The sequence below is a fragment of the Acinonyx jubatus genome, chromosome A2, assembly GCF_027475565.1.
Source record: "Acinonyx jubatus isolate Ajub_Pintada_27869175 chromosome A2, VMU_Ajub_asm_v1.0, whole genome shotgun sequence".
Classification (NCBI taxonomy): Eukaryota; Metazoa; Chordata; class Mammalia; order Carnivora; family Felidae; genus Acinonyx; species Acinonyx jubatus.
Genome location: NC_069383.1, coordinates 152752478 through 152774243, shown reverse-complemented (window position 1 = coordinate 152774243; position 21766 = coordinate 152752478). Strand labels below are relative to the sequence as shown.

The window sequence follows — 21766 nt, the reverse complement described above, 5'->3', positions numbered from 1 at the left end:
AGCTCTCTGCTCTCTACTTAAAGGGCTCATGACTTCATCTCTGCAAGCCTGCTTCTTCTCTGAAACGACCATGATAACATCACCTACCTCATAGGTTTATTCATTGAGCTAATGGAGTAAAATGCCTGACACATAGGTGCAAGCGTGTTACCCTGCGCCAGGGCCCAGAGTGCTCTGGAATGTGTCCCAACCACAAATGTACTTTCCTACCTCTAAAGCGTTGCACATGCTCTAACTTGCCTCAAATGCTCTTGCCCCACCACTCATACCTAGCAAACTCCTACACATTCTTTAAAGCCCTAGCTGTAAGATACCTCTCTTTTCTCTGTTCAAGCCCTGACCCAGGGACCTAGGGGCACGTGGGCCTGGTTCTCACTGGGCCCACTCTTACGTGATGAGTTCCCTGAGAACACGTGGTAGGCATGCAGTCAAAGCTTCTTGAATGAACGAATGGATGGATGGATGGATGAATGAATGATCATTTGGGAAGGGTGGCCAAAGTGGAGGCCCAAGAGCCTGCCAGCCACTTCCGTGCCCACGTCCCCAGCTCCCAAGACCTGAAGGGGCCAGCGGTGGCACACGAAGGGCGAGGGGGCTTCCGGGCGGGGTCTTCAGGTCTTCCGGTACGGCCCCTTTAAGGGGCGGGGCCAGTGGGGTGGGCGCTCGGAGCGTCAGTGCGGCGCGAAGATGGCGGCGGCGGCGGCGGGCCCCGGGGCGACCCAGGCACCGAGCTCGCTACTGCTCGTGGTGGGCGGCGAGTGCGGGTGCTCGGGGCTGCTTGCTTATGTGCTGGAGGAGCTCGAACGAGGTCGGGTTGGCCTGGGGCCACGGGGTGCGAGAGGCGGGCGCTGCCGCGCGTCTCGGCCCGAGGGGGGGGGGCGGCGGCCGGGCTGGGGGCGGGGAGGCGATGGGCGGCGGCGGGATCCTGGGGGCCCAGAGGCTCGGTCTTCCTCACGGTTAGGCTTACGGCGCGGGCAGAAGCCTTGGGCGCGCACGGAGGAAGCGGTACCCGGGCCTGGATTGGGCTGCCTCGCCCCGCCCCGCCTCGGGTGTAGCCCGGGGACGGGACGGGGGCCCGGGCTTTGGGACCCGCGCGATTGGGCAACACGGGCGACGGCTCGGCTTCCCGCCCAGTGGGCCCGCCGAGGGGAGGGTGGGGTCGCCTCGAAGCCCCCGGGTCATAGCAGCTTGGATGTCCCGGAGGGAGGAGCTGGGATGGAGAGACTGGGCCTGGAGCCCCGGGGCCCACTTTCCGTTGCTCCACAAGGAGCGTGCTAATTGGGGTGTGGGCGGGCGCAGCCTGCCCAAGGGATTTGGCATCTGGGGAGATGAATCATGTAGGTGCACCTGCGAGGTTCACCTGCAGCCACTTGGCACAGGCGTCGTGCACCCCACACCGTGTTTGGAGGGCCTTCATCCCCCCCTGCCCCCCATTCAGATGGGCAGGGCCTTCGGCCTGGCGCCTGCAAAATGGAAAAGGCAGCGCACATCTCTGCGTACTTGGGAATGTCGTCGTCTGTGCCCATGTCCTCCCCCACCTCCACCCCGCCCCGTGCGCAGGGATAGTGTGGAAACCACAGGTGCAGCTCTGCCCTCGCGGTGCTAATAGTCTGATAGGGTGCAGGATCCAAAATGGGTGAGGACAAGTTTTAGGCTCCCAGGCTGTCAGGAGTGCTCAGAAGGATGCGAAGCGCTGAGGGCCTACAGGGTGGGTCGGGAGACAGAGGGAAGGACCTCCTGAGAGCGGGAAGAGCTGGTGCAAAGGCCAGGAGGTGGGAACATTCCTGGCGGGGCAGAAGGGGCTGTGTGACAGTGGTGGGGGTGGGGAGATGATGGAGGGGACCAGATGACTGTTCAGGAGGTGGGGGCTCTTTTGTTGATGTTGTGAATCTTCTCTGTGAAATGCCAAATTAACGCTTTGGGTCCCTTGGTGCGGATGCAGAGAGAACGCCAGAGGCACCTTAGGTGGTTCTGAGTCTCCAGGCTGTTGTGTACAGGGGCAGGTTGAGGGGAAGGGGCTGGGATGGCTCCCACCTGCCAGATGGTAGTTAACTGAAACATTGCGGGAGCTGGGGAGCCTAGTTGACTTCCTGCCTCACTTCTCCGGCCACCACCCCCCTTGCCCCCAACAGGCATCCGGTCCTGGGACATTGACCCTGGCATTTGCAGCCTTGATGAGCAGCTCAAGATTTTCGTGTCCCGGCACTCTGCCACCTTCTCCAGCATCGTGAAAGGTGAGACCCCCCCCCCCCAGTCCCAGCCGCTCCCCTTCATTGGGCAAGTGTTCTCTGAGTGCCAGCTGTGTGCCAGGCACGGGGGAGGGTTCGGGTATGGCTGTAAACAACCACAGTAACAATACAGCCCCGATCTGTCAAGTTGGAGCAGGGCTAGGCCCCGACCAGCACTGCTAACTCCCTTCGTCATCAACTCCACACATGGCAGGAACTCGTATTTTTGTCCCCATTTTGCAGATGAGGCAGCTGAGGGGTGGGGGACAGGGAGACCTCCAGGAAGTGGGCTTTTTGGATGAGAGGTATCTGGGGGCTGATGTGTCAAGTGGAGGGAAGGGCCCAGGCAAGGTGAGAAGATATTTGGGAAGTGAGGGGCTGGTGAGTGGGCCTGGAGGGTAGAGTGTGGGCCCCGTGTGGCAGGGACTGTGTATGGTTTGTGGCTGTGACCCCTGACAGGGGTGCTCAGTGGATGGGGAGCTGGGAGAGGAGCAAGATTGAGGGAGGGGTTGGGACGCCTGGGCCAGCCCCACACGGCCCAGGATGACCCACAGAACAGAGCAGCTAGTGGGCGGGTTCCGGGTATCACCGGCAGCCCCTCTTGCCTCAGCCAGCCCGTTGAGTCACCTCTAGGCCGCTGCAGGAGGGGAAGGAAGTGTCCTTCGCCTCATTGTCCCAGCGGTTCCTGGTGGCTTCCTGACCCCTCGCAGGATTTGGGGGTGGGAAGGGGCTGGAAATCCCATCGGTTCTGTGTGACCTTGGCGGCCATTTCCTCTCTCTGTGCCTTGGTTTCCCCACCGGAATGGGGCAATATCCGTACATGATGATAAGCGTGTGATAAACTGATAAAGGTTGACCAGTGCCGAAAGGTCCTTGCCTCTCTAGCCTTAGTCCTGGTGCTCCATTTCTGAAACCTCTGGGCTCTGAGGGACAGACGAGGGTTCAGATCCGGGAATCATGCTCCCCCGGATGGGAGCCAGCCCCATGCTCCCCCATGCTCCCCTCGCTCTAGCCTCACCCGCCACTTCCTGATCCTCACTTGGAGCCCAGTCCTGTCTCAGAGCCCTGGCCCGTGTTTTGCCCTCCTCCTGGTGTACCTCGTTGGCCCTGGGCTCTGGCTCCTTACCTATATGGGGTGACAGTGACGTCCCCCATAGGGCTGACTGCTGTGAATTGGGGCCTGTAAGCAGGGATGGCCTTGTTGTCACTGTTTCCAATGTGAGGCCTGCCAATGCTGGTTTCCTGTTCTGGCCTCATCTTGACCTGCAGCTCTACCACGTGCCTGTTGATTCTCAGATGACCCCCTGGCTGGGGTTTCCCGGAAGCAGAGTCCCGGAGGGGCTTGTGGCTGCCTGGGGTCACACAGGGAGGCAGGGCTTGACACCGGGACCGCCTGACCCTGTGCGCAAGGCCCAGCCCCAAACTCACAGAGCCCAATACCCCCACAGGCCAGCGGAGCCTGCACCACCGCGGAGACGCCCTGGAGACACTGGTCCTCCTGAATCCATCAGACAAGTCCCTGTGCGACGAGGTAGGGAACAGTCATCCGCAGGGGGCAGGCTGTCGGGACCGGCACCATCCCAAGTCCTGACTTCCTGCGTCCCTGACTTTGTGCTGTTTGAAATTCTCTTGACACTCAGCAGCCTCACCCCCTCCTTCAGGAAGTCTCCCTGGATGGCCTCAGCTTCAGCTTGTCACCCCCTCGGAGGTGACGGTGGGAGGAACAGGTGAAGTCAGGAAAGACTGGAGTTTGCGAGGAAGGTCTGGAGGCAGGAAGGCGGGACTCGGCTGACGTTTGCGTCTTGTGCCTCTCTCGCTGGCTGGGCCCCCCAGGAGTTGTCTGAATTGACTTTTTTTTTTGTTTTCTTTGTTTGTTTTTTAGTTTATTTATTTATTTTGAGAGAGAAAGCGCGTGAGAGCACAGAAGGGGCAGAGAGGGGGAGAGAGAGAATCCCAAGCAGGCTCTGTGCCGTCAGCTAAGACGAAGAGTCGGACGCTGAACAGACTGAGCCACCCTGGAGCCCCCGAATTGACTTCCTAATCCTTCTAATTCATGGACATCTTATGCCCTTCTCCTAGTTACCCATAGGAAAAATGAACAAGAGGAAGCCCGGGACGCCCCTCTAGAGACCCCGGTATAGGTGGATTCCTCTGATCAAAAATGCTCCGTTTTGTTCCCTCAAGGAGCTCTGAAGGAGATAGAGCCAGACAGAGATACACTGTTCTCCATGGCCTTGAGGCTGGGCCAGAGAGAGAGTGGGCTCCAGGGAATCCAGAAAGGGTATGGTGGGCTTCTAGGAAGAGGAGGCCCCGGAGCCTGGCTTTGTAGGAAGAGCAGCAGGAATTTGTTGGGGGAAGGGTGTTGGGCTCAGCAGGAGGCCCGGAGGGTACCCTTCCAGCTTCTAGTTGACTACTGGGGTGGGGACAGGGATTCGGGTGGTTGTATGTAGATTTAGGGCTGGGAGCCGTCTCAAAGCAGGGTGTAGGCCTTGTCACGGCACAGAGTGGGGCCTTTAACAGTCTCCCCTTCCTCAGCTCCGGAACCTTCTGCTGGACCCTGCCCCTCACAAGCTGCTGGTATTGGCTGGGCCCTGCCTGGAAGGGACAGGGGAGCTGTTGCTCCAGACGGGGGGCTTCTCGCCCCGCCACTTCCTCCAGGTCCTAGGGGACAGAGAGGTAAGCCTCCTCCTCCTCGTCTTGCTTCCCCTGGCTCTGAGTTCGGGCTGTGTGGCCCTAGTGACCTGTCCCTCTCTGCACCCCATCCCTTCCTCTGTGGAGCAGCAGCAGTGACACATGTCCCTCCCGTTGTCGGGCCCCAGTTCCCTCGCCCACGATGGTGTGTGGTTTGAGGCTAGGCCTGTAGATCAGCAGACATCCCAGAGACCTCGAGTGGCACCCCAGCTTCCAGGTCCCAGCTGGGTAGGGTCCTTTCTAAAGTCCTTCGTCCGGGTGTGGCAAATGAACAAAGCCAGCCAATAAACCACCTTTTTCCGTTGTAGAGAGTGAGGTGACGACGGTGAGCGAAAAAGCAGAGGTGGGGAGCATGGAAGGTGTCCCTGGAGGGAGCTGTGCTGTAGAGAACAGCAAGTGCAAAGGCCTTGGGGCAGGGAGAGTGAGAGGGGAGGGGAGGGGAGGGGAGGGGAGGGAAGCAGGTGGTGAGTCAGGAGCATGTGTCTCTGCAGACCGGGGGGGATGGCTGGGTTTTGTCGTAATGGTGAAGAGGGTCGGCCAAAGGACTCTCCCAGCCCCAGGAATCAAGATGGAGGGGCCCCTGCCCACTTTTCCCGAGGCGCTGGGTGTTGCCCGGCTCCAGGGGGCTTCTTAACCGTCACCCCCGCCCCTCTGTAGATCCGGGATCTTCTGGCATCCACACCCCCACCTGCAGACCTGCCGAAGCTCACCATCACCTGCCCAACCTTCGGTGACTGGGCCCAGCTGGCACCTGAGGTGCTGGGCCTCCAGGGCGCGCTCCGGGTGCAGTGGAACCCACCCGTGCAGCTGCCGGCTTCCGAGGGCCTGCGCCAGTTCCTGGAGTACGTGGCTGAGTCGCTGGAGGCCCCGTCTCCCTTTGAGCTGCTCGAGCCGCCAGCGTCCGTGGGCTTCCTCAGGCTCGCCCGGCCTTGCTGCTACATCTTCCCCGGCGGCCTCGGCGACGCCGCCTTCTTCGCCGTCAATGGCTTCACCGTGCTGGTCAACGGTGGCTCCAACCCCAAGTCGAGCTTTTGGAAGCTGGTGCGGCACCTGGACCGGGTGGACGCCGTGCTGGTGACCCACGCCGGCGCCGACAGCCTCCCGGGCCTCAACAGTCTTCTGCGGCGCAAGCTGGCCGAGCGAGATGAGGCAGCGGCCGGCGGGGGCTCCGGGGATGACAGGCTCCGCAGGCTCATCTCCCCCAACCTGGGGGTCGTGTTCCTCAACGCCCGCGTGGCCATCTCGCGTCTGGTGAGCGGCGAGGACGAGGCGGAGCTGGCCCTGAGCCTCTTGGCCCGGCTAGGCATCGCGCCCCTGACTCTGAACCGCGGGCCGCTCCCGGCCGAGCCCACCGTGCTCTTTCAGAAGATGGGCGTGGGCCGGCTGGACATGTATGTGCTGCACCCGCCCGCGGCTGGTGCTGACCGCTCGTCGGCCTCCGTGTGCGCCCTGCTAGTGTGGCACCCCGCGGGCCCCACCGAGAAGGTGGTGCGCGTGCTGTTCCCCGGCTGCACACCTCCCGCCCGCCTCCTGGATGGCCTGGTCCGCCTGCAGCACCTGGGGTTCTTGCGAGAGCCTGTGGTGACCCCCCAGGATCTAGTGGGGCCTCGGCGAGCTGAGAGCAAGGAAAGCGTGGGCTCCCGGGACAGCTTAAGAAGAGAAGGCCGGGCAACGGCAACGGCCAGGCCTGCCCCGGAGCGCCCTGTGGGGGCCCGGAAGGACCCGCCTCGAGTCGAGGCCCCCCGCAGGGCTGAGAAAGAAGCCAGGCTCCCCCGGGAGGTGAAGAAGGACCCCAAGCCAAGCGTCCCTCGGACCCAGCCCCAGGAGGTGCGCCGGGCAGCCTCCACGTCTGTCAGCGTGAAGAAGGCGGGTGCCCAGGCCGCCCCCAGGCCCCGCAGGGCACCCAATATCCCCCGCCCGGCCGTCCCGCCGGCGGAGAACGGGCCCCACAGCCCCCCCAGCTTCCGCTGTGGAGAGGCCAGCCCGCCGCAGCCAGAGGCCTGCGGCTCCCCCGCCCCCCAGCTGGTGGCCACCCCCAGCCAGGAGAGCAGCCTGGAGCTGGGGCTGAGCCCGGCCGGGGAGGACGGCGGCACCTTGGAGGAGAAGACGCTGGAGCTGCTTTTGGGTGCCAGCACCCCCCGGCCGCGTACACCCTCGCCTACTGGAGCCCACCAGGGCCCGGCGGAGGGCAGCGGGCGGCTGTCGCTGAGCCCGCTGCGGGGCGGGGAGGCTGGGCCGGATGCCTCGCCCACGGTGACCACACCGTCACTGCCTGCCGAGGTGGGATCCCCGCACTCCACGGAGGTGGACGAGTCCCTGTCCGTCTCCTTCGAGCAGGTGCTGCCGCCGCCGCCTGCCACCGCGGGCGAGGCTGGGCTGAGCCTCCCCCTCCGCGGCCCCCGGGTACGGCGATCGGCCTCCCCGCACGACGTGGACCTGTGCCTGGTGTCACCCTGTGAGTTTGAGCACCGGAAGGCTGTGCCCGTGGCGCCCGCGCCCGCGTCCCCGGGCAGCTCTGATAGCAGTGCCCGGTCCCAGGAGCGGGCGGGGGCCCCGGGAGCTGAGGAGACCCCACCCACCTCCGTCAGCGAGTCCCTGCCCACCCTGTCTGACTCGGACCCCCTGCCTGCCGCCCCCGGCATCGCGGACTCGGATGAAGACATGGAGGGCGCAGGGGTCCCTCGCCGTGACCCGCTGCCCGAGCCCCTCAAGTTCCCCCCGCCGCTGCCCACCCCGCCCAGCATCTGCATGGTGGACCCCGAGGTGCTCCCCCCTGAGCAGGCCCGGCTGACGGAGGGCCACGGCCGCACGCGGAAGTCCGGGGTTCGCCCTCACCCCAGCACTGCCACCTCCAAAGCCACTCCCGCGACCACTGCCAAAACCAAGGGACTGGCCGGTGGAGACCGGGCCGGTCGGCCCTTCGGCACCCGGAGCGAGCCCAGTGACAAGGGAGGTCGGGCACCCCTGTCCAGAAAGTCCTCGGTCCCCAAGACGACCACTCGGGGCCCATCCGGTAAGTACCCAGGGGCTGGAGTCCTACAGCAGGGTTACCGGCCCAAGTCTTTGTTCCCTGTTTGCTGTGTGGCCTCAGCCACGCCTGCCACCCTCTCTGGGCGTCAGTTTCTCCTACAAAATGGAAGCTCTGGCTCGCTTGTAATTCCGAGGCATTCAAGCAGTGCCACCCGCGGAAGCATAACGTGAGCACATCTGTCATCATGAGGTCGCTAGTGCCACAGCGAGTAGAAATGGGTGAAATTAATTTTAATAGTATATTTAACCTGTTTGCGTAGAGATTCCCAAGCCCCCCACCACCAGGCTCAGTGTTGCAGTCAGGACTCGGGATGCAGTCCTGCTCCTGGCTCAGCTGTGTTGGAGCAAAAGGATACAGAACGGAATCGTCAAAGAGAAGGGGCACGGGGAGGGGGGCTCTTGGGGGTGGGGGGCAGGCACAGGCTTGTAGAGTCGTCTCCCAGTGTGGTCCCACCGTGTGCTTAATGCCCGAGCAGCGTGCCCTGGTGACCCATACGAGGTGGTGTCCACCAGGGATGCTCGTTAGAGACTGAGCACCCAGGGTGTTGCTGGTCGCGTTGGCACCCTCTGCCTGACATGTGCCAACATCCCAGACCCCTCAGCAAGGGTGAAGCAGGCGTTCAGCCTGAGCCACGCTGCTGCGGAGCAAACAGGCGCGGTGAGCCACTCTTGTCGCTTAGGGGTGGGAACCTTTCTGAAATCCAGGCTCCCCAGACTCCAGCCAGGGCCACCCCGTAAGCAGACCTACCTAAGGATAGCAGTTTTAGGTACGCTGCGGTAACTTTTCTTCCCGGTTTTCCTTAGTTGTGATGAGATCTCTTAACAGGACATTTAGCACCTTAGCCATTGCTAAGTGCACAATCCCGTAGCGTTAAGTACGTTCGCATTGCTGTGCAACCAGCCCCACCAATTGGTCTCCAGGGCTCCTTTTTCTCTTGCAAAACTGAAACTCCGTCCCCATTAAAAACTAATTCCCACTCCTCCTCTCCCAATCCCTGGCACCCTCTGGTTCTGCTTTCTGTTTCTATGAATCTGACTCCTCTAGGGACCTCCTGCAAGTGAAATCATACTGTATTTATCTTTTGTGACTAGTTTATTTCACTTAGTATCATGTCTCCGTGGTCCATTCACGTTGTAGCCTGTGTCATAATTCTCTTCCCCTTTTTTTCGTTTTTAAGAATTTCCTTCCTTTTTAAGGCTGAATAATACCATGTTGCACGGATGGACTAAATTTTGTTTATCCGTTCACCCACTGATGGACTCTTGGGTTACTTCTGCCTTTTGGCTATTGTTGAATAATGCTGGTATGAACGTGACTGGATAGATATCTCGTGGAGACCTTACTTTCAACTCTTTGGGGTATATTCGCAGAAGTGGGATTGCTGGATCACACAGTAATTCCATTTTTGAGTTTTTAAGGAACCACTGTGCTGTTTTCGACAATGGCCGCACCGTTTTACATTGCCACCAGCCATACAAAAAAGGTTCCAGTTTCTCCACATCCTCGCCAGCACTTGGTATTTTTTGAGTAGCCACCTGATGAGTGTGAGGTGACACCTCGTGGTGGTTTTGATTTACATTTCCCGAATTAATGATGTTGAGCATCTTTTCGTGTGCTGTCGGCCATTTATATACCTTTTTTTGGAGAAATGTCTGTTCAGGTCTTTTGCCCCTTTTTGAATCGGGTAGTCTTTTTGTTGTTGGGTTATGAGAGTTCTGTATATATTGTAGATATTAACCCTTTGTCAGGTATACAATCTGCAAATATTTTTTTCCCATTGTGTGGGGTTGCCTTTTTATTCTGTTGATCGTGTTCTTCGCACAGAAGTTTGTAATCGTCGTAAAATCCAGTTCGGCTTTTTTTTCTGCCTGTGCTTTTGTTGTCACATCCAAAAAATCATTGCTAAATCCAGTAGGGTGAAGCTTTTGCTTTGTTCTAAGAGTTTTATGGTTTTAGCGCTCACATTTTGTTCCAGGATAAATTGAGTTAATTTTTGTCTGTGGTGCTGAATAAGGGTTCAATTTCATTGTTTTGTACGTAGACCTCCGATTTTCCCAGCACCGTTGGTTGAAAAGACGGTCCTTTCTCCTCTGATGGTCTCGGCATCGTTGTCAGAAATCATCTCATCACATACGTAAGGGTTTATTTCCGGGCTTTCTGTTCCATTGGCCTATCGTGTCTGTCTTTTTTTTTTTTTTTTTTTTAATGTTTATTTACTTTTTAGAGAGAGAGAGAGAGAGAGAGGAAGGGCCAGAGAGAGAGGGAGACACAGATCCGAAACAGGCTCCAGGCTCTGAGGTGCCAGCCCAGAGCCTGACGCGGGGCTCGAACTCACGAACCGCGAGATCATGACCTGAGCCGAAGTCAGACGCTTAACCGACTGAGCCACCCAGGCGCCCCTATCATGTGTCTGTCTTTATGTCAACACCACACTGTCTTGATTACTGTCCCCTTACCATAACTTTACAGATCAGGAAGTGTGAGTCCTCCAACTTTGTTCTTCAACATTGTCTTGCCTCCTGGACTCCCTTGAGATTCCATATGAATTTTAGGATGGTTATTCTATTTCTGCAAAAAGCCATCGCTGGCACTTTGATCGTGACAGCACCGAATCTGTAGTTTGCCTCAGGTAGCGTCAACGGCTCGGCGGATATTAAGTCTCCTAATCCACAAACATGGGATGTCCTTTCTGTGAATTTTTATGTTTTCATTTCTTTCGGCGGTGTTTTTTAATTTTCGTATGTTTTGTTTTCTTGGCTAAATTAATCCCTAAGTATTTTATTCTATGTTAATACTATTGTAAAGACAGTTGTTTTCTTAGTTTTCTTTTCAAATCGTTCACCATTAGCATATAGAAGCATAATTGGTTTGTGTGTGTTGGTTTCGTGTCCAGCTACTTTGCCTAATACATCTATCCTAACAGATTGTGTGTGTGTGTGCGCGCGCATCATCTTAGAGTTTTCTACACGTAAGAGTGTGTCATCTGTGATCAGAGATAACTTTAACTTTTTCTTTTCTTTTTTTAAAATTTTTTTTAACGTTTATTTATTTTTGAGACAGAGAGAGAGCATGAATGGGGGAGGATCAGAGAGAGAGGGAGACACAGAATCCGAAACAGGCTCCAGGCTCTGAGCTGTCAGCACAGAGCCTGACGCGGGGCTTGAACTCACGGACCACGAGATCATGACCTGAGCCGCAGTCGGACGCTTAACCGACTGAGCCACCCAGGCGCCCCTAATTTTTTCTTTTCTAACCTAGATATCTTTTCTTTTTCTTGCCTGATTGCTCTGGGTAGCACTCCTAGTACTGTGTTGACTCTAAGTGGCAAAAGCCAACATTCTTGCCTTGTTCCTGCTCTTAGAAAAAAAGCTGATAGTCTTTCACCATTGGGTATGATGTGAGCTGTGAGTTTTTCATACATGGCTCGTGTTATGTTGAGGCAGTTTCATGCTATTCATAGTTTGTTGAGGGTTTTTATCATGAAAGAGTGTTGAATTTTGTCAAATGCCTTTCTGCAACAGTTGAAATGATTGTGTTGTTTTATTCATTCCGTTAATGTGGTCTATTATATTGATTTTTCTTTTCCTTTTAAGACTTTATTTTTAAGTAATTTCTACACCCAACATGGGGCTCAAACTCACAACCCTGAGATCAAGAGTCGCATGCTCCACCTACCAAGCCAGCTGGGCGGCCCATACGTACGTGTGTGTGTGTGTGTGTGTGTGTGTGTGTGTGTACACATACACACATACTTTTTTTTTTTTTTTTTTTTTTTTTTTAAGATTTCATTTTTTGGAGTGTCTGGGTGGCTCAGTCGGTTAGGTGTCCGACCATGAGGTCATGATCTCATGGTCCGGGAGTTCAAGCCCCGCACCAGGCTCTGTGCTGACAGCTGGGAGCCTGGAGCTTGTTTCGGATTCTGTGTCTCCCTCTCTCTCTCTGCCCCTCTCCTGCTTGCACTCTGTCTCTGTCTCTCAAAAATAAATAAACATTAAAAAAGTGGTTTTTAATTTCATTTTTAAGTAATCTCTACACCAAACGTGGCTATATTGATTTTTCATATGTGGAACCATCCCTGCATCCCAGGGATTCCCACTTGACCACAGTGTCTGATCCTTTTAATATGCTGCTGAATTTGGCTCGCTAATATTTGTTGAAGATTTTTGCATCAAGGTTCATAAGGGATATTGGTCTGTAATTTTCTTTTCTTCGTAGTGTCTTTGACCTTGGTATCAGGGCAACACTGGCCTCCTAGAATGACTTAGGATGTGTTCCCTGCTCTTCAGTATTTTTGGAAAAGTCAGAGAGGGATCGATGTTAGTTCTTCTTTAAATGTTTGGTAGAAACAGGCTCAGGAGGATTTTGATTACTGATTCAATCTCCTTACTAATGATAGATCTGTTTAGCTTTTCTGTTTCTTTGTGATTCAGTCTTTGGTAGGTTTTGTGTTTCTAGGCATTTGTATGTTTCTTCTTGGCTGTGCAGTTTCTTGGTTGTACAGCTGTTCAGAGTACTCTCATCATGCTTTTTATGTCTGTAGAGTAGGTAGTAGTGTCCCCCTCTTATTTCTGAGCTTATCAATTTGAGTCTTCTCGCTTTTTTCTTAGTCTAGCTAAAAGGCTGTCAGTTTTGTTAATCTTTTTTTTTTTTTAATTTTTTTTTTAACGTTTATTTATTTTTGAGACAGAGAGAGACAGAACATGAATGGGAGAGGGTCAGAGAGAGAGACACACACAGAATCCGAAACAGGCTCCAGGCTCTGAGCTGTCAGCACAGAGCCCGACGCGGGGCTCGAACTCACTGACCGCGAGATCGTGACCTGAGCCGAAGTCAGACGCTCAACCGACTGAGGCACCCAGGCACCCCCAGTTTTGTTAATCTCTTTGAAGGACCAACTCGTGGTTTTGTTGGTTATCTTTTGTGGTTTTCATTCTCAATTAAAAAAAAAATTTTTTTTTTAACGTTTATTCATTTTTGAGAGACAGAGAGAGACACAGCATGAGCAGGGAAGGGACAGAGAGTGAGGGAGACACAGAATCCAAAGCAGACTCCAGGACTATTCGTGTGTCTCAATGTGTGTCATCCTACTTGGAATTTGTTGAGCTTCTTGGACGTTTACTAACGCCATTCATCAAACATGGGAAGCGTGGGGCCATTATTTCTTCAAATAATCATTCTGCTCCTTTCCTCCTGGGACTCCACATGTGTATGTCGGCCCTCTCGATGGTGTCTCACAAATCCCTCACGCTGCCGTTCACTTTCTTCGGTCCTTATTTCTCCCTGTTCCTTGAACTTGGTAATTGCTATTGTCCTATCAGAAATCACTGTTCACATCATGAATTGAATTCCTCTGGTGAATTTTTCATTTCGGTTATTGTACTTTTTAGCTGCAGGATCTTCTTTTGGTTTGTTGTTAAATTTTCTCTGCCCTTAGTGATGTTTCTGTTTTTATTCACACAACGTTTTCTTGCATGTCTTCCTTTCTGTGAGCATTTTTAAGTTGGTTTAAAGTCTTTGTTCAGTAAGCCCACCATCTGGCCTTTCTCAGGAGTGGTTTCTGTTGGGTTTTTTTTGTTTTTTTTTTTTACCTTGGGCTATACTTTTCCTGTTTCTTTGTTTGCCTTGTGATTTTTGCTGTTGTTGAAAACTGGACATTTGAGTTTAATAATGTGTTAACTCCGGAGATCCAAATCTCCCCCTTCCCCAGGGGGAAGGTTTGTGTGGCTTCTTTGTTTAATTTTTTTTTTTTTTAATGTTTGTTTATTTTTGAGAGAGACAGAGTGTGAGCGGGGGAGGGGCAGAGAGCGAGAGGAAGACACGAATCGGAAGCAGGTTCCAGGCTCCGAGCTGTCAGCCCAGCGCCCGACGCGGGGCTCGAACCCACAAGCCGCGGGATCATGACCTGAGCCGAAGTCGGACGCTTCACCGACTGAGCCCCCCAGGCGCCCTTTCTTTGTTTAATTATCATGTGCTGTTTCTGTTTTCATGAGCTTGCACCTTTCTGGGTGTGTGTGGTGATTTTTCCAAATCTCCCATATATACAGTGGCTTTTTTTTTTTTTATTATTAAGTTTTTAATTTTAATTCCAGTATAGTTAACAGCTATGTGAGTTTCAGGCGTAGAGGATAACGATTCCATGCGGTGGCTTTTGAACGGCTTAGTCCTTACGTGTCTGGCTCCTTAAAAGGGGAAAAAGTGAAAAATGAAGTGGGGAGGGGTAGATGGGAGAAAAGGAGAAAAAAATGTTCCCGTTCTCTCGATCTCCTGGAAGTCAGGGAGAGGCTGCCAGCACGACTCTTGTCTGGAAGGGGAGACGGATTCCCGGTGCTTCCCAGCTGCACCGTCATCCCCCGGGTCCTCCTGCCGAGTTCATACTCTGTACGCGTGCTATGATCGCAGGATATTCCAACATGCCGTCAGTATGAAAGATGACTAGCTAATTCCCTTTCTCGTGGCCACGCTGAGTCTTGGGTGCCTGGTGTGCGCTTTGCACCGAACCCCAGCTCGTGTCAGCTCGTCCCTGCCATGTTCCGGTGCTCGGTGACCACGGCGGAGGGCACTGCGGGCCTGGAAGTACCGGGGGTGGTGGGAAAGCAGCGGTGATGACTTGAGCTGGTGTCCCTGAGTGCTTGCTCACTGACTGCAGGTGCCTTGGTGGCCCTGCCCTCCGGAAGCTGACCGATGTCCCAGGCTTCTCTCGCCCCGTGGCTTGTCATTAGTTCCCAGCCTCGGTGCCCCCCTGAGCTGCCCCCTCTTATCCTCGTTGGGCACTTTCCGGGGGAGACACCTGATAGGCCCCTGTGAGCTTTAGCAGCTCAGGGGTCCCCAGCCCAGAGTGGCTACCCAGGCCTGTGGCCGAGGCTGGCACCTGGAGGCTGGGAGTCATCCGAGCCCCTGTGTGCCTGGGCGTTTGGCCCCTTGAGGGTCTCCTTCTCCCACTGCCTCGGACAGACTGACCCTCTGCTAGTGTCAGCAGACTGTGTCTTAAAAGGGCCAGAGGGTAAACGTTGCCAGCTTTGCAGGCCAGGTGGTCTCTGTCCCAACAACTCGACTCCGTGCCGCGGCAGAACAGCAGCTTCGTATGGAACCCAAAGGGCATTCCGGTAAAACTGCGTTTACGAAAGCAGGCGCTGCTGTAGTTGGCCGGACCCTGCCCCACCCCGTCCTCCTGTCCTGCAGCCTCTGCCCATGTTCCCCTTGTCTGGCTGTTCCGCCTCTGCTGCTCCTGTCTCCCTTGGGCTCGTCACGGCCATGGTGGCTTTCTCTTCTTGAGACTTAAGATCCTCACCGCCACTGTTCCCAGCTATGAGTGAGGGATGCCGCCTGCCCAAAGCTAGGGGATTCACTCACCCCGCAGATGCCGCGGCAGCCCTCTGGGCCCACGCCCTGAGCCAGGCAGTGTTTACGGTCCAGAGATGTCAGGCATCTGGCCGGTTTCCCGTGCCTCAGATCCCGATTTGTCCTCAATTGATTATGATTATGAGACACTCGCCTGGGACCGGTGGCCTCATTCCCCTTTGCATAAGCTCTGGGTTCAGGGCCACGGATGAGGCTCTGAAAGCAATGCCACGTCCAGTCTCCCTCTTGCAATTCTGTCCTTCCCACACCCACTCTGTCTCCCCATTGCCCTTGGGGGCAGGGATTTTTGTCTGTCTGGGTCACTGGCACGTCCCCAGTGCCTAATGCCCGGGAGGACTTGATAAATGCCCTTTGAGTAATTGAGCAGATGGATACTGCAGAAGCAGCAGATTGTTCTAGATACTGGCTGCCTTGGGAGCTTAAGCTCTAAAGCCCCGTCTTTCTGGAAGCCCTCCCTGATTGCCTCCTCCTACCCTCCTTACCTCTGGCCCTGGGCATGTCTGTGTCCAGGGACCAGCCAGGGAGGGTCCAAGCACTGAGGATATGGCCAGGGGTCTTTGCAGAGTTCGTTGAGTAACTTCCCATGCCAAGGAGAGCTTTAAGATAGTGAGATCAGGCCTCCTCCTTGAGGAGGGAGCCACTCAGAGAGATGTAGACAGAGGTGGGAGCCCCTTCCCAGGCCCTGGGTCCCAGGAGCTCAGGTCTGACCCCGTCCTTCTTGCCCGCAGGGTCAGCTGGCAGCCGGCCAGGTGGGTCAGCAGCCCCTCCCGGCTCCCCCGTCTACCTCGACCTGGCCTACCTGCCCAGCGGGAGCAGCGCCCGGCTGGTGGACGAGGAATTCTTCCGAAGGGTGCGTGCGCTCTGTTACGTCATCAGTGGCCAGGACCAGCGCAAGGAAGAGGGCATGAGGGCTGTCCTGGATGCACTGCTGGCTGGCAAGCAGCAATGGGACCGTGACCTCCAGGTGCGTGACCACCCCAGGGCCCCAGACAGTCTTGGCACGAGGTCGGGCCGCACACCTCCTGGCGTGTTCCTGTTGAACTTAGTCCTGGGAGGTCTGTGTGACCTTCACCCGCCCACAGAAGAGGGAGTGGGGCTCAGAGAGCCCGAGCTGTGTCCCCAAGGCCACGGAAATGAAGGCAGGTTCATGGGTCCCACCAGCTCTCAGGACTCTGTTCCCGTTGTCCCCTCCGTCTGGAGCAGCCTGGATGAGGGTGCAGGACGGGCCCGGTTTGATCCGCTTCCCTGACTCCTGGGCTCTTAACCATCCCAGTCACGAGAATTGGCCAGGAGGAATAGGCAAGGTGTCCACGTAGCTGCGAAAGTTGAGAATTGATCCTGTGGGCTGGGGCTGTCCCCCAAGGAAGCCTTGAAGCACATCCTTGAAGGGTGACGCAAGTCTGGCTTGAAGGTGCCTGGCCACCCATCCGGCGTGTGAGGTGCCGACGCCCAGCCTCTCAGGGAGCATGCGCAGCCCCTGTCCGCCCCCGCACCGCCTCCCACCCCACAGCTTGTCGGGAGCCAGGATGGAGGGTTCCGGGCACCGGGTGGAGGTAGGGCAAACTTGGTGTGTGCGAGGGAGGAGCCGGAGAGGGGCCCGGGTCCTTTGGGTGCCGTGGGGACAGGAAAGGACCTCAGGGATGGGCGGGTGCAAACAGCCAGGCGAGAGCTAAGGGAAGCAGAGCAACTGTGGTCAGAGAAGAAGGGCCTCAGATGCCGAGGGTGGAGCAGGGGCCTGGGCCCAGAGGTCACAGGTGCTCCCCCTCACCGTCAGCCCGTCTGTCCCACCCACAGGTGACCCTGATCCCCACCTTCGATTCCGCGGCCATGCACGAGTGGTACGAGGAGACACATGCCCGGCACCAGGCGCTGGGCATCACCGTGCTGGGCAGCAACAGCACCGTGTCCATGCAGGACGAGGCCTTCCCTGCCTGCAAGGTCGAGTTCTAGCTCGGCGCCTGACACCCGCCCCCGCAGCCCGGCATCCGCCCCGACCCTGAGACTCACCTGCGTCACAAATAAACCAGGTACTCCACCCGGCTGTGGCCTCAGTTCCTTCCGCTGGCGGGAGACTTGGCAGCCTCCGGGACGGTCATCGCCGCCGTGTCGGCCCCCAGGTCAGGCGTGCTCCGGCCTCCGTGTCGCAGGCCGCAAAAGCCAGGCCCGGGGAGGGGGTGTGCCTTTCCAGTAGTGACCGCCGGCAGCCAGTGCCCGCCGCTGACTGCGGCCCTCCGGCCCGACCCGGCAAGCGTGAGAGGCCGATTTTTACTGGCGGGGAAGCTGGAACCCCTGAGGGCAGCCGGACTCCACTCTGCCACACAAACCGGCCAGGGACAGGGTGAGACTGGAACCCCAGGCTCTGTGCTCCGAAGCGATAGAACAGGTCACTCTCCGTTCCTAGAGATACCTCGTGCTCGTGGCAGGAGAGTCACATGCCACAGGGAGGTCTTAGAGGAGAACCTGAAACCCAGAGATTACAAAACATCCATTCCCGAAGAACCCCTTGCCTGCTCTCTGCACGCGTGGAGATAACCTAGCTAGAACGTTAGACGAGGTGCCCTGCATCCTGGGTTGAACGGCGACCCGAAAAGCGTACGTCTGAGCCCTGACACCTGATATCTGTGAGTGTGACTGTGTCTGGAGAAAGGGATTTTCAGATGCAGTTAAGTGAAGGCTCTTGAGATTCTCTGGATGGGCCCTAAATCCAACGACGCGTGTCCTTATAAGAGACAGAGGAGGTGACACAGAGGGGAAGAGCACGCGGAGATGGAGGCAGAGACTGGGGTGATGGAGTGATGGGGCCACAGCCAAGGAATGCTGCAGCCCCAGAAGCTGGTGAGGAGTGATTCTCCCCTAGAACTTTCTGAAGGAACCGACCCTGTGCACACCTTGATTTCAGAGCTGGGCCTCCAGAACTGCAAGAATGAACTGTTGTGTGTGGGACCTTGTGACGGTCCCGGGAGATGTTCTGAGCCGGTCGGCACACGGCTCGCTTCCCCCCACACGGTGGCCTGAGTCCCTGTGCGTGGCCGCGTAGGTGTCCTGGTACAGACTCCTTCCTCCGGCCGTCTCGGGCCCCGGCTCGGCGCGTCCAGGCTGCTGTGGCACAATACCAGGCGGCTTCCCCGACAGACGCTTCCTTCCCGCAGCTCCGGAGGCTGGACGGTTGAGACCAGGGTGCCAGGGGTCGGCCGAGGGCGGGCCCTCCGGCTTCCAGATGGCTGCCTTCTGGCTGTGTCCCCGCGTGGACAGGGAGGGGGCGTGGGGGCACATCCTCTCACGGCCCCTCCTTCGGCAGCACCAACCCCGGGATGGGACCCCCACCCCCCTGGCCTCCGCGACCTAACCCCCTCCCGAAGCGACCCCCTCCAGACACCATCACGAAGGGGAGTGGGGCTCACGCATAGGAAATGAGGGGGTGTTTTGCACTAGTTAGGGCTCAGCTGATCGATGACTAGTGTCGTGGTTGGACTGGCCTTTGTGGTTCTGCTTACAAGACGCCCTTTCGCCGGACACCCATCGGGAAACTGAAAAAAAATAAAGGTTTCTCACTTACCATACCTGGAGATCACCCAGCGCCCCCAGGGCCACATAATGAGAGGGGCGAGGGGGGACTGAGAGCTGCTTGTTCACTGGCTGGGCCTCTGCTCTTATTGGGTCCAGGATGGGAGCCCAGGGTTTCCAGGGCCCATTGTTTCTTGGTAAACTTAAAACCTCCCAGTGGGAATTTAAAGCGATGGGAGGGAGCAAAAACAAAACAAAACGAGTGGCCCGAAAGGCCAGTTACCAAAATCAACCAAGACCTCTAAAGCAAGGAGCCACAGTCGGGGCAGGCAGCCTCTTTCTCTAGAGGCGTGGCTGGCGAGTCGGTTCATTCCAGCTACCATCTTTGAAGAGGACGCCTGGGCAATCAAAGCTTACGTCCCGCACTCACATCACAAGAAGGAAACAAACTGGCCTTACCCCACAGGGGGCACACAATTCCGTCTGGAGCCGGCAGGGCTGCAGCAGGCAGGAACACGTCTTGCCTACCAAGGGTTGGTTTGTGGGACCTGACTGCTTCGTGTGGGAGCCACCGAACCGGCGTCTGGCGGTCTTCCTGTGGGATGTCGGGACTTGGCAAGGCCGGGCATCAGGAAGGGCAGGTGGACGCCAAGGGAACCTGCGTGGGCGCCCACAGGGACAGGGCCCACAAGGGCACCGTCGGTGAGGCCGCGACCAAGGTCAATGCGCACCCGGCCGGGGACAGGTGCGGCAGCCGCCTGGGGAGCGGCTGGGACCTGGGTCTGTGACCCTGCGCCCTCTGTCCGTTTACCGGGAAAGCGGAAGTGCTGGGATCCGAGCGCCCCCGCCAGGCATGTCCTTCGCAAAGCGTGCGGGTTAGGGTTACGGCCCTTTGTCTTGCCTTTTCCTGTTGCGGGTAAGGGTGGGCTTCTTCGCTCAGGGCCTGGGGGCAGGCCGCTGTTTATAACACTGCCCGAGGTGACATTTTGGCCAGACTGCCCTGTGGCAGGTGCTGCCTCCCATTCTCCATTTCGTTTATCACCAGGGAGGGTTTCGCATTGGTATTAATTGTTTAATTAGTTGCTTCCACTGTTTTATTATAGGTGTTTCTTCTCACTGATACGTCACAACTCTACTTTTTCAAGAAACGTGAGAAGGTTTTTAATTGTGCTAAAAAACACGTAAGATTTACCATCTTAACCATTAAGCTCTTGTGCGGTGAGTTTGTTTCCCCCCCCCCCCACATCTTTCCACTTTATGAACAGTTTTTCTGTAAACATTTTGTTTTCATGGTTTTCAAACCACAATCTTTAAAGGTCTTTCTTTTGTGCTCTGAGAGGCCTTCCTCGCGGCTGGCACAAGTCCTCCCATGGTGTTTTCTCTGTGTTTCTCATGTTAACTTTTATTTTTATCCGTCTAGGACTTATTTGGGGATGAAGAGAGATGGAGGGGTTGCCCGAGCCCCAAGGGCCAGCCGATTGTCCCAGGCCTGGTGCAGATTTGAAACGCTCCCTCCTCCCTAAGACCCCAGTGGGTTTACGTCTGTTTCTACATCTGCTCTAATCCATCACCAGCTTTTCTGGCCCTCTCCCCTCTATTTTCACTGGTATATAGTCTGGTGTCTCTTAATAGCTCCTTAGCAGGTTCTTTCTCCTTAATTTTATTTTTTCCCTTCTTAAATTCCCAGCTGTTTTCACATGCTCCTTCCTCTTGGGAGTTCTAGAATCTGCACAGAGGGGCCCAAACACATGTATGAGAAACGTCACAGGGGCACCTGGCTGGCTCCTCTGGTAAAGAATGTGACTCTTGATCTTGGGGTTGTGAGTTCTAGCCCCACGCTGGGTGTTGAGAGGACCTAAAAAATAAAAATCTTTTAAAAAGAAAGAAAGAAGGAAGGGATGAAAGAAAAGAAAAGAGAAAAGAAAAGAAAGAAATGTTATAAACTTCTGCTTTTGACCACGTCGTAGACTAGATTCTCAAGCCAATCTTCCAAGAAAAACAGTGAAAACTGCCGAGTAAAAAGAGTTAAATCTTGATGAACGCGTCCGTGGGCAAACAGAGGCGAAGGAGCAGTCAGAGGCCAGAATGTCCATAGAGGCGGGAGGCAGCTTTTGCGTTAGGCTGGGTTTGGTCTTTCGTTTTCACGGACCTTCACGATGGTGGGTCTGTTAAGTCAAGACCTCAAAGGGTGAAGTCACAATCGAAATAAGATCTTCCCAGGAATGGAAAGGAAACTCGGTTATCTCCAGCCTGTCTGTTGGGAGGAAGAGGGGGGGTAGAATCTAGTCCAATGATTGGTGACCTCGCTTGAGTTTGCAGCTCTAGCGGTATCTGGGTGTCCAGAGGCCTCCAGTAGACAAAGCAATTTAAAGTCATCCAGGGTGGTGGTGACCCTGAAGGTTTGCGGTTTGAGCCTCCAACCCCAGTCTTCGAGAACTCCCCGAGTCATGGGGCACCTGGGTGGCTCAGTCGGTTAAGCTTCTGACTTCAGCTCAGGTCGTGATCTCGTGGTCTGTGAGTTCAAGCCCCGTGTTTGCTCTGCGCTGACAGCTCAGAGCCTGGAGCCTGCTTCAGAGTCTGTGTCTCCCTCTCTCTCTGCCCCTCCCCCACTTGTGCTCTGTCTCTGTCTCTCTCTGTCTCTGTCAAAAATAAACAAACATTCAAAGAACTCCCCTAGTCACGTCCCAGGAACTGTGTATGAATTGCTATCGAAACTCAACCTGTCCACATGGCGGGGGAGCCAGCGGTCCTGAAGGCAGCAGAGACTTCCAGCTCAGCATCATTAGACCCAGAATTAGTGTGTTTAATCCTGAAGTGTGGAACAAAGGGCAAGACATATGGAGAAGAGCCAAAAGTAACTAAGAAATTAGCAAATAATGGAGGTCTCAAACACTGGATGCGACTAACCATGGATTTGAGCTCTCCGAAGAGAAAACTGATGAGTTAGAAGATG

General features: G+C 55.9%; 1 protein-coding gene across 3 annotated transcripts; it reads left to right on the top strand.

The window, feature by feature from the left end:
* The first annotated feature begins 656 nt into the window (after positions 1-656).
* On the top strand, positions 657-21447 carry MAP1S (microtubule associated protein 1S). 3 transcript variants are annotated; one of them, XR_003413697.2, is made up of 8 exons: positions 657-808; positions 2133-2234; positions 3677-3759; positions 4764-4904; positions 5577-7932; positions 16038-16273; positions 17104-17336; positions 17711-21447. XR_003413697.2 is itself a non-coding variant. In XM_027038311.2 (7 exons), exons 1-7 carry the CDS (start codon positions 688-690, stop codon positions 17257-17259), a joined length of 3195 nt encoding a protein of 1064 aa, XP_026894112.1. In that variant the 5' UTR covers positions 657-687; the 3' UTR covers positions 17260-21447. The 3 variants fall into 3 exon arrangements, 2 of the variants coding, with proteins under 2 accessions (XP_026894112.1, XP_026894114.1); XM_027038311.2 differs by having other exon boundaries at positions 17104-21447; XM_027038313.2 differs by lacking the exons at positions 657-808; positions 2133-2234; positions 3677-3759 and adding an exon at positions 3766-4509 and having other exon boundaries at positions 17104-21447.
* The last annotated feature ends 319 nt before the right edge of the window (positions 21448-21766 follow it).

What these genes read in the sequence shown, in the direction of transcription:
- MAP1S (XM_027038311.2), top strand. Translation starts at nt 688, where the DNA reads ATGGCGGCGGCGGCGGCGGGCCCCGGGGCGACCCAGGCACCGAGCTCG. An exon ending in GCTGGAGGAGCTCGAACGAG is followed by an intron (nt 809 to 2,132) that starts GTCGGGTTGGCC and finishes TGCCCCCAACAG; the next exon opens with GCATCCGGTCCTGGGACATT. An exon ending in AATGGGACCGTGACCTCCAG is followed by an intron (nt 16,274 to 17,103) that starts GTGCGTGACCAC and finishes TCCCACCCACAG; the next exon opens with GTGACCCTGATCCCCACCTT.